Source organism: Sebastes umbrosus, chromosome 9 (assembly GCF_015220745.1).
Source record: "Sebastes umbrosus isolate fSebUmb1 chromosome 9, fSebUmb1.pri, whole genome shotgun sequence".
Lineage (NCBI taxonomy): Eukaryota > Metazoa > Chordata > Actinopteri > Perciformes > Sebastidae > Sebastes > Sebastes umbrosus.
In genome coordinates, this window is record NC_051277.1 from 18,338,062 (window position 1) to 18,350,546 (window position 12,485).

General features: G+C 41.5%; 1 protein-coding gene across 3 annotated transcripts in view; it reads right to left on the reverse strand.

Annotated features, from left to right (window-relative positions):
• Window positions 1-12,485, reverse strand: part of macrod1 (mono-ADP ribosylhydrolase 1) — a 137,310-nt gene that overhangs the window by 51,817 nt on the left and 73,008 nt on the right. For all 3 annotated transcript variants that reach the window (XM_037779724.1, XM_037779723.1, XM_037779721.1), the window contains exon 4: window positions 4,556-4,585. In XM_037779724.1, the coding sequence (XP_037635652.1) occupies window positions 4,556-4,585 (30 nt within the window). The remainder of the gene's footprint in view (window positions 1-4,555; window positions 4,586-12,485) is intronic.

The window sequence follows — 12,485 nt, forward strand, 5'->3', positions numbered from 1 at the left end:
ATCAGTAAGGGAAAAGGTGGATCATGCATCCCTAGAAGTCCCAGTCTCTTATAGTGTACTCTCTCTAGAGAGGGGTCTCATTATGGCCAGTATGGTGATTACAGTGACCAGTAACTCTTTAAATACACATATGGCATTGAGTATTGGAGTCTGAACATATCCTTGGCAAAGCATGAAAACAAGGTAACTCAGTACATAGACTCCTGCTGCAATGTTTGTTTATGCAATAGCTGACAGAAAGTAAACCTGGACCAAAGCTTTTGCCCTAGCAACAGAATGGCAATGAAAAGCTCTATAGAGTAGATTCACATGTTTAACTGTAATGAAATTTTCCATAATTCGGCGCTTAGTGAAATAGGACATTGCCGTTTTTGACCTTGAAGATTGTTCATTGCCACTTGAAGTGTGGTAAATAGGTTCAGCTTCTCATCCCTATAGATGTACTGTATATTTTTAGACAGTTGATTACATTTCTGTGCAGGCCGCAAACTTGTCAATGCACCACACATCCCAAATGTACATTACTGACATATGGTGACCTAGAAGAACAACCAAATACAAACTTCAAAGTATGAGTCCTGGCTCTAGCACTGTATATATGTTGTATATATATATAGGGCTGTCAATGTTAACGCGATAACGCATTAACGCAAATTCATTTTAACAACACTAATGTCTTTAACTCATTAACGCAACTTAGTTTTAAAGCGAGAATGAAGATACTGGCATTATATGAAACTATAAAACCTAAGGAATCCATTGGTACCAACCATGTCATACTAGCTTGTCGTGGAGGAGGCTAAATAACACTCCAAAATTACGCTAAATGTTGGCGAGGAAAAACTAGCATAACCATTTTCAAAGGGGTCCCTTGACCTCTGACCTCAAGATATGTGAATGAAAATGGGTTCTATGGGTACTGACGAGTCTCCCCTTTACAGACATGCCCACTTTATGATAATCACATGCAGTTTTTGGGCAAGTCATAGTCAAGTCAGCACACTGACACACTGCCAGCTGGTGTTGCCTGTTGGGTTTGAGTTTGCCATGTTATGATTTGAGCAAATTTGTTATGCTAAATGCAGTACCTGTGAGGGTTTCTGGACAATATTTGTCATTGTTTTGTGTTGTTAATTGATTTCCAGTAATAAATATATACATACATTTGCATAAAGCAGCATATTTGTCTTCTCCCATGTTGAAAAAAATGTACAATTAAGTTGCGTTTGTGATTAACTACGGACAATCATGAGATTAATCACGAATAAATATTTTAATTGATTGACAGCCCTAGTCTGTCACATCCTGCCTATATGGTTAGGTTTAGGCAAACAAAAGTACTTTGGTTAAGGTTAAGGAAAGGTCATGATTTTGGTTTGAACACATCCTGTCTTGTTCTTCACCCAAGAGGACGATCTTTCCATAACCTTACCCGGACTGCACAAAGATAACCATAAAAAAGACATTTATCATTCTTTAGCGGCCAGACGTAGATGTCGTATTGCAAAAGCACATATTACAGGGAAAACAAATGAAATATGTTGTCAGTGGACATTTTGCAGATACATCCAGTAATTTCATTTAGAAAAGTATCCTCAGGGGGGTTTAAGGCGAAGACCAACTGTAACATCCCCGGTTTGAGTCCAAACCTTTGTTGCATGTCATTCCCTATCACTCTCTTTCTTGTTTCCTGTCATCTCTACACTGATAACTTTATATAAAGGCTTAAAAGGCCCGAGGAAATACTTTATAAAAGTTCCCTGACAAAGTGGCACAGTCTAAACTTCTGTTTCAACGCTGTCTAGATGATTAACAAACCTGATTGACTGTGACAGGAAAGAGGGGAAAGCCATTCATTAGGAACTGCAACCATTATGCAACCATAATCCTACACTTTAGTAAACCTTGCTTTCTTCTGCAGATGTGCAAAAACATGAATCTATCAAATTTAAATGAAAAGAGATGTAATCTGAATCATGTACGCGGCGGCTTTTCCTTCAATTCTTTGATGTCGACCTACGAGCCAGCTCCTCACTGGAATGGATGTCTTTTCATGATATATTATAAACTAAAAATGATTTAAATGATTCTTTAAAATGATTGTCTTTTTATTGCATAGTGTCTGTTTTTCCATTAAAAATAGTAGTTCAATATTTTGGCTTTGAAGAATTGACAAATGCCCACTTTATGATAATCACATGCAGTTTTTGGCACACTGACACACTGACAGCTGTTGTTGCCTGTTGGGCTTCAGTTTGCCATGTTATGATTTGAGCATATTTGTAATGCTAAATGCAGTACCTGTGAGGGTTTCTGGACAATATTTGTCATTGTTTTGTGTTGTTAATTGATTTCTAATAATAAATATATACAGTATCTACATTTGCATAAAGCAGCATATATGGCCACTCCTATGTTAATATGAGTATTAAATATTTGACAAATCTCCCTTTAAGGTACATTTTGAACAGATAAATGTGTGATAATATATATATATATATATATATATATATCATGGTCTCTGTCTGACTGACTGAAACTCCAATCATCCAATCATCATCCGGGATTTCTTTTCTATTTGAAAAATCAATCAAAGCAGTGAAACGTTGAAATGGCAGATAAGCTCCAGAATAAATGAGCAACTGCAGCCAGTGGACATAAAAAAAATGTTAATTTCCTGCCCTTGAGTTTGTTGTTGATGCGCCACCGGAGCTCAGCACCCCTCCAGATTGAAGAAAACAATGTTGGCAGGTGTGCGTTTGATCTAACTGAATGACATTTACCCAGGTACCCTTGAGACTGAGTACTAAAGCACTGTAAAGACATTTTGTTGCCTCACCTCTGATGAAAAAAACTACTCACTGAAGCTGAATGAATGAATGCCTGGTTACTCAGTGAAGAGTGTGATCTGGAGATGATTTTTATGTGTTTTTTTCCACTGGGCTCGTGCATCTGTATATTATCTATTGGACCTTCGTTGCATCTCGTCTTGTCTTCTCGCTCTAACCATCATCTCTCTCCCATCTCCCTTGTTTGTTTCATTCTCCCCCTCGTCTCTACGCTTACCTCTCTCTCTCTCTAATTAACACCTACTGTAGCCTCTATCTGCCATAGCAAACCCCTGAGGACAGAGCTGGGAAGAGAGACAACGAAAGGGAAATAAATACAATAAGAAAGAGATGAGGGAAATCAACTGAGCAGAGAGAAGCTGGTAAAGAGTGTAACAGATAGAAAAACACAGATGCAGATGGTGGTTGTTGGATATGAAGCCTCTTCCAGCCCGTCAGCGGACACTTACTGTAACACTTATTATAATTAAACAGATGTTGTGGTTAAATTTAACTGAATTACAATTTAAAATAACTAACTGTATACATGCTTTTCATAGGAACAAATGCAAAGAGTCTGACGCATAGACACGTTCATGGCCTCTCTAGAAACCATCTGTCTGTGTTGAGCCATCAGAGACTCTCGGACGACATCAAACGATGATGTAGATCTCAGGGTGCTTGTGTGCATGTGTGAAGCCACAAGACACAACAGTGTGCAGTCCATTTTTATGGCTTGAGGCTCAGCTGGTGTACATCAGTAAGGGTGGAGCCCATGTGTGTGTGTGTGTGTGTTGACGCTGAGGACTTAGTGCTTCAACAGAACACTTCAGGCAAGCAAATGCGCTTTTAGAGGCAGGCAAATGCACTGAACTTGCATACGAATGCACACGCACACATACAGGTGTCCCACTAGATATGTCACCATGGAGACTGGAAAGCAAAAACGCGCACACACACACACACACACACACACACAGACATACAAATTGGAAAGTTAAAAATGGCAGTTCAAATGAGCTAGTCTGAAAGGCTAAAGCCGTTTGCCCAAATGAAGAAAAAGAAAACAACCACAGGCAAACGCAGCGGCACCCAAATTTGCAAGCATTAGCAAACACACAGGTGGAAAGGAGTGTGTGTGTGTGTGTGTGTGCAGGTTTTAGCGAATACGGCTGCCGCATTAGCTGTACAGATTTATTACGAGTATCGATTAAGCCTGGACGTCCGACATCACACGCACGCAGCAAAGCACTGAGTCAACAATACACTGAAAAATGACTGTTTATATCCACAGCACTCCACGGCCATAAATTATGAACTATCGACTTTGCACCTGCGCTCACACACAAACACACACACACACACACACACACACGGGCAGACAGACACGCACAGCGCAGCATGCAAACACACCTTGAACACCTGCCACAACAAAGAGCTACCTGCTACCAAACAAAGAAATACGTAGACAGACCACACATATACGACACACACAAACACACACACACACACAAACACACACACACACACACACACACACACTCTGTCTTTGGTTAGTACGTTGCACTGCATCGTCTGATTAAAAGAGCAACATTTTAAATGATGCGATGTCCAGGGAGGACTATTTGCACCACAAAGCTGTACTATTAATAACAACTGAGGCCTAGAAGTATCTTGGCAAGCGAACAAACACACAAAACCAAGGGATCAGACAGGTTGTGACTTACCTCCACCTCCGCCGAGCAGACTCTTGTTGGCTGAAAGGAAAGGGAGACAAGAAAGAAAAAATATTCATGAGACAAACATGCTTAAAAACCAGTGGAGCTGAAACAACAAATCAACCAGTGGATGCTCAGAAAATTATTCAAAATGTAACTGCTGAAGTCAAGGTTTAGAACTAGTAGTTTTAGTTTCTTGTTTGCACAAGAGAAATCCCTTTCTCACTACATCCCAGTGTTGTAGTACGCGAGATTGGACTTGACCACTTTTTGAAGATCTCTACTCGGTCTTGTCTCGGTCTCAGACAAAGAGGACTCTGGATTTTATTTCCAGACCATTCAAGACCACAACTGCAGGGATATCACTGAATTGTTATATGGCAATAAAAGAGGTGAATGAAGTGTTTTTAAGGAAAAGTGGATCTTTCAGATCAGTTTGAGGAGTGCCTCCGGTTTGCATGTTCCACATTTTATCATAAGTTTGTCTCGCAGTATGAGACTCGCACGGGTCTGGTCTTGGTCTTGACTTATGGTGCTTAGCAGCGGTGTTGTCACGACTTAACCACTTGAACGCCAAGCATATCGTGTACACGACTTCCCATGTTGTAAACACAAGCTCACGAGTTCCATTTGAAGGCACCATTGTTCTCGGTTTAGGTGGTCTGACTACAACACTGCTACATCCAATCGATGTAAAACCATAAATGTAGGAGCTGACACTATTAGTCAATTAATCAATCAATCAATCACTTCAAAGAAAATGTATTGTCAAATGTTTTGAAAACCGATTGACTGATCGGTTCAAGCAAGAATCCCTCCGGTTCAAGCTCCTCTGATGTGAGGATTTTCTGCTTTTCTGTTTGTTTGATTTCACTGTAAATTGAAAATCTGTTGCCCAGCACAAATGAAAACATCAACCGTGAGCTCTCAGAACTCATGATGAGCATTTTGAATAAATAATCAACAGTTCAATCGATGATGAAAATAATGCAGCCCAAAGAACAATAAATGCAAACCTTGACCTTTCACCAGAGTGTTAAAAAACACACTACCACCAACACCTCATCACTGTATTTATTAACAGCCGAGTTCAGAACTTTTCCTCATTTGCACAGTTGTGGGTGCGTGGGCGTGATATTCAGAGACTCCGATCTCCAAAGATTTAATCAAGTTTTACATCTAATTGGGTGAACTTTTGTGTACCAAAATAACTTTTGCTCATATTTACTTGCTGGAGGGAAAAAATACGACTCCCCATTTGTCCTTCAGAAAATAAGAAATGGTTCTCAAACCGCGTCCTCAGGGCTCACAGTGCTGCTGGGTTTTTGCCAACCTGCAATTAATTGCATTCACCTGGCATCGCAGGTGTAACTCAGACTCTGATTAGATGGGAAGAATGGGAACCAGCAGGCTCCCAGTCCCGTCAATGAGGACTGAGAAGCATTGCACAATCAGGACGAGTAGCTTCACTGCCTGCAAAGCTAATGAATAAACTCATGCTGAGGCTCCAGTCCAAATGAAAATAAACAACTCTGTGAGAAACAGGCAGGCAAGATGCTTCAATTTGTCTGTTGGTTTAGTTAGAGAAAAGTCAATCATGCAGCATAACAAGGACGTGGTTGTAGCTTAAATACAATAACAATATAATGAGCTGTTTTTCCAGCGAGGCAGGAGAATTAGTGCAAATACCCTGGCTGACCACTGTGTCCCAAATCATTGCCTTCCCTACTTGCATCAAGTCAGCGCACATGTTTAAAGAGTGTAAAATGCTGGCAGGGTGATAAGGCTGGATGCCGCTTCTCCTGACATATGCGATATCCAAGTGTTTTTCTAACCCACATATCCATAAACGTGTGGAGTCAGCAGCGCTAGCCCGGGGACATCTGCAGGCTGCAGCGCTTCCAGAAAGCTCAAAACCTGACCATAAACTCATAAAAATCATGTTTTCCAATTCTTTCCCTGCTCGTGGATCAAATTTCGGTTGCTGTGACCATGTTAGGAAAATCTGATAAGCACATAATCACTCTGCGAGGGAGAGTTACAAAGTAGCGTCAGTACACACAGGGGACGTCTCTCATTTTAGTTACTCTTTGCTGCTAGGCATTGTGCCAATTGGGTACGCACTCAGATAGTGTATCTGGCAAGTTTAAAGAGGGGAGGAGAGAGACTAAATCCCACAGCTGTCTTTCTCTCTCAAGAATCCTCTACTCTTCAATGTGTTCACAATCCCCCACTGCCTCATTAATGGTAAATCCCATTTAATTTTAGCCTTTAAACACACTATACTTCTCTTTATGTGTCTCACTAACATCTCCCAAAGTAGATATCTCCACTCTCTAATTTGAAAATGTGCAGCTCCATACAGCATGAATTGGAAAAAGAGGAAGTTAATGTAACAGTGTGAGACAGTTTCAGGTGCACAGCTTGTTTAAGAGCTGATAGATCGTATGGCGAACTGAAATAAAGCTCATTCGGATGTAAAAGCCCAGACAAATAAAATGTCTCCATTAAGTCTCCCATTCATCCTCTGCTGATTAGCTGCAGGCTGTACATAAGAGTGATATCACATGCTGGCTCTTGTTAATACGCGTCCATGTTGAATACACGCCCAAGGCCATCTGAGTGGTGAAAGGTTTCTTTTTTTAAAGGAAGACAAATCTGTCTGAAGGAGAGACAATGCAGCTCCATCATGGAGCGCTGGACCGAAACCACAGTTACTACAGTGTTGTTGCTAGTGGTGTGAACTGGTGACACCAGACGGGTGTACCATGAAGCCAGATTGGTGGGTTAAGGCCTTTACACACTGGGGGCGTGACGAATAAAAGACAGGAAAATGTGAAATACTCGCCTGCGAATATTATATGTCTAGGGCTTTTATTGTGAAAGGTAAGAGCTGTACATTAGCAGTTATGTTATGTATAAAACATCGGCATTGAGTGGTAAAATAAATACATTAACTAATGAATTTACACAATTAGTAGTTTTCTGCCAGCATTCATCTCTCGCCTTATTTGCCATAATATTGTTACTTGTTGTAATAATTTTGTTATATTCTTACATAGGGGGATTAATTGGCTTTGTCGAGCCAGCTAAGGCAAAGAAAGCCTGGTTCTGTCTAACCTGCTTCATGGTCCGCCCCTCTGGACTGGGATGCACCAGCTATCTGTCAATCAATCACTACTGTAGAGTTTGTATAAGGTCAAATCCTTCATCAGTTCTTAGTAACTATAGTGATTTATTAGATTGGTTTGCAGCATTAAAACTTAAAACAATAAGACTAAGATATGCCTTGGCTAGTAAGACTTTGGTAATGTGTAAATCAGATGCCGGGAAACATCTGTCAAATCAAAAGTAATAAAGCATGTGGACAGTTAGTCACAGCAGCATCACAAAGCTGGAACAGAACTGCCAAGAATAAGAGTTTCTGGGTGTAAATATTTAGCAACAACTAATCTTTAAATATGAACTAGTTTTTGTGTTGCCACACATTTTAATCTAGTGAGGTAAATCTCCTCTCATCTCTCGTCCACTGGTGCAGCCGATTACAGATGCACGCTGGGAATGGTTGGCTTCCCTTTTGACTCAACATGTCACCAGAGAGGGGGTTATTTAACACCCTTTTCAATTTTACCTCCAGCACTATTTAACGGTTTAACTTTCTCATGAAATACTTTTGAGCAGATGACAGATGTCATACGGGACCAGCGGTAGCCTCGCACTCAGTGAAGAGACTAAAAGGTTGTCACAGCTGGACCAGGTGGATAAATCCTAGCCAGGAAAACTGCACTAAGGGGTTCCTTCAGTGCACTTTAAATGGAAAATATGCCTGTGGATGATTTCACTATGTGCCAGTTTATGATGTTAAATGCATTTCAGGACTTATCTTGTGGAAATGTATTTTTTCACTGCGCCCTGCCTTGTCTACATCTATGTCAATTGATGTCCAACATTTCCCATAATGTCATAGCAATAAAGCCCAGAGGACACACTCACACAGTGATAGTGAAATTCCTCCGCTCAAAACACAACATGTTTTATGGCTATATCGCCTTCTGGATTACTGAGGCTGCCATCAGTGTAGAAATCTGGATCTCTGCCTCCTCTGCGATGGATTTCTCCCAGTAAAACTGATGGACGGTTGCTGCAAAGTGGTGTGTAAAAAGAAGTTCCTCTCTTTCCGTCTCAGGGAGTGACACCAAAGCCTGGCGATAACGGATGTTTTAGATTGCTGGAATCTTTTTTTTCCGCAATCACGCTCCATCGTAGCTGCTGGAAATGGCTCAGTGAGAGGTGGCACTGTCTGTGTTTGGACAGCTATCATCAGAAATAAAGACAATATAGCAACAAATGTTAACAAAATGGACCCAGAAACAATTTTTTCCAGCAGAGTAGTATGCATGGAAAAGTAAAATAGCATTGGCGAGGCAGTGACGCTTTAGGTACCCTGAAATACAATCAAGGAAGTCCAGTTTGACTAATAGAACCATGATTTCAAAGGTTTATCAGATGACAACACAATGCGCCGTGGTTTCTAAGACTATGAGGAAGGAAAGTAAACAGTAGGATTACAGCTCACTTTACAAAGTAATCTATCAGGAATGTGGGCATAAAAGAGTTTGATTGATTGCGTCTGGCAATTATTTTTTTCCAACTTTTTCTCACCGTCACTTTTAACGTGTACAACGGAGTGCAACACCATGAATGACTTCAAGGAGAAACTGAAAGTGTGCACCATTGTACGATCTAATGAATCAAGACAACAAAGACATGCAAAACACACTCAGCTCACACATACTGAAGCATACTGAATCCTTAACAATGCTCTTCTCTGTCTTTACTTTACTGCAGCGTCTTAAAAAATATATTTAACACTGATGAAGGGTTGACTGCTTAGCATTATTGTAGTGTTACAATAAACATTTGCTATAGTAGCTGTGAGAAAGGAGAGAGAAGTTCAAAATGATATACCAGCCGGGTTGCACGAAAAGGCGTAAGACACAATAATGCGCAAGGCAAAAGCGTGCAGTTGCTTTTGGTGTGTCACTTTAACGCCATGTAGTCTCAACGCGTTCTCATCCCAACACGTCACAAACCGCCACTTTGTCACGCCACTTTGTCACGCCACTTTGTCACGCCACTTTGTCACGCCACTTTGTTACGCCCCTTGGTCACGCCCCTTCGCGTCACTCTAGGATTAAGCAACAAAACCACTATAGTTAGGTTTAGGAAAGAACTACAGTACATAGTTGGCCTTAAAACTACTACGTTTGTAAAAATGACACTGAATGTTGTGAAAACGGGACACGAACGAACAGCTGATTGTAACGTGAAAGTGAAACTCAACGCACAGGACACAAACAGCGCTCTTCTGGATTTGTTTGTTGGACCCATCAACCCACCCTCCAGCGCACTTTCTCTGAGCATTTACTGTTTCCGCGTATGTGTTTACATGTAGTTAATGGAAAGCCCAATGCATTTCATACCGGCGCTAAAGGGTGCCTTGTGTGGCGGTACCGAACGCCGACGGCCATGACAAAGACTCGGTATTTTACGTGAGAACGGGCTGGTGGTCTGTACTGACTGCAATGTAAATGCATCCCTGTATACGTATATGCTACACTCAGAGCTAGTGACATAGAATAAAAAGTGAGAAAGACCGCTTATGGAGGGTAAGAGAGGAGGTGGATGGGTTGAACAAACACACGACTTTCAACCAGTAGACCGGTGTTCAAGACCAGTGTTTTATTTTGTAAGCTACATTAGTGATGTTTGTGATGTGTTTTCCGTACTTATGTTACGTTTACTGACATATTTTAAGCCAAACCATGATGTTTTTCCTTAACCTAACTAAGTAGTTTTGTTGCCTAAACCTAAGTGAGCGGTTTTGTTGCCCCCTGCTGGTACAGCACCTTCACACACATGTGTAATATTCACGCCTCTGCAAGGCCAAACCCACTGACACTGACACGCTATACTCTGGTGGACAGGCGGGTCGAGTACACACTTTAGCGTGATACCGGGTCACACGGTTGGCTGCCCAGGCAGCTCAGAAGCTATAATCCCACATCCTGTTTTTATTTTATTTTGCCTTTCAGAGAAGGAACACCAAGTTCAAATTCAAGGTCAACTTTTACCTCCCCTGTTACAAGTACAGAATTCATTTTTATTTCATCTCCCCGCTTTAAATTCATCTCGCTTGTAAACGTTATTCATGGGATTATATAATTATTAAGATTGTATTATGTGAGGTACAATAGACCTGTAATAAATTATCAATGGACCCATCATGTAATACCGCTGTTCTCTGTGTAGATACATGAGCGCTTGAGACAGAACCAGCCTCTGAGCCCTGTGGGGAAACAAAGGCATCAAAGCAACCAAAATACTCATGTGTATGCACAATCATGCAGTTGCAGAGACGTGGACACACACACACACACACACACACACACACACACATAGAAACATACAAGCACACGCACACAGAGGGGTGTGAACACTACGACACATGTGCACGCACATACACTACCATACTTGCCAGCAGTCGCACATACACACACATGCAAATGCAGACAGTCGCGTTTCAGAGTTTGAGTAACCATGGCGACAGCAAAGCCCAAAGGTTTGTTACTGAAACCTAGTTAATTATATATAGAGAGAGAGAGAGAGAGAGTAATGTCGATACTCGAGGGAAAGTGTTTCACCATCTGTTAAAACCAACATGTAGCCTCCTGTCGAGTGGATCCAGTGTAACTGTGTGTGTTTGAGGTGTGTGTGTGTGTGTGTTCGTGCACTGGCCCCAGTTGTTGCACGGGCAAAAACAAACTCCCTCCTCCCGTTGTGCCCAACACATGGAGGCTATAACAGTTTATTTTCCTTATTGGCATTAGACGACTAATTGGAATAGCTAATAGCGAGCAGCTAAATAAAGCGTGCTATAGTATCTTCTGCCGCCAATTATCGGAGCGGGGAAGGGATGGGATCAGGGTGATAAGTTATACAACTACATACAGAGCAACAGGGAAGGAGAGGAGGAGGAGAGTGCGAGGTGTCAGGGGATGGAGGGAGGGCGAGAGGGAGGGGTGACGAAGAGTGAGTGAGAGAGACGGAGACAAAGTGAAAGAGAGTTGAGGGTGGAGGAGGGAGAAGCAGGACTAAATTTGCTTGGGAACATAAAACAACAAGATGGAGTGTACTTCTTCTTCTTCTTCTTTCTTGGGAGGTAAGTAATCACACAGAGGGGGGGGGAGAAAGGGGGAGAGAGGCACATAGAGAGAGGGGAGGATGGATTGATGCATCAGTGAAGGACAAGAGCTAAATGCTTAAAACCTGGCAGGACAGAGGAGGAGGAAGTTGGTCGGTGAGACTAAAGACATTTGCTGTTTGGCTCAGAAAATAAATTGATATTTAAGCACCTGTATGTGTGTGTGTGTGTGTGTGGGATTATGTTAGAAGTCTTAATGATGATGATGATGACAACAGACTAAAATCTCCTTTACGTGAAGCTCTGTGTTAAACCAGAGCTTTCTGTGGCCCTCCATCTTATTTTTCTTTCTCTCTGCTCTCTCCTCCCCTTATTCCCCAGGTCCCAGTGCAACCTGTTTGTGTATTCCTCCCTCTCTCCCACTCCACTCTCCATCTTTCTCTCTCTCTCTCCCTCTCTACCCACTTGTCCTAACCACCATTCTACCTCTTTCAGGCATTTAATTTCTAGCCATCATTTAGTCGGTCCACTTGAGAATGCCAATCAATTTGCCGGCGTCCTTATGGAAAAAAAAGGACAAAGCTACTTATACGGCGCAGGATAAAAGAAGACATGGTGCTACACCTTCATCTGAGATTAAATGAGATTAAAGCACGGATAAATTGATCCTTAGGATGAAATAAAACATCAGTTTTCAGCACAGGAAGTTAAAGGTTAAAAGAAGAAAAAAATCTA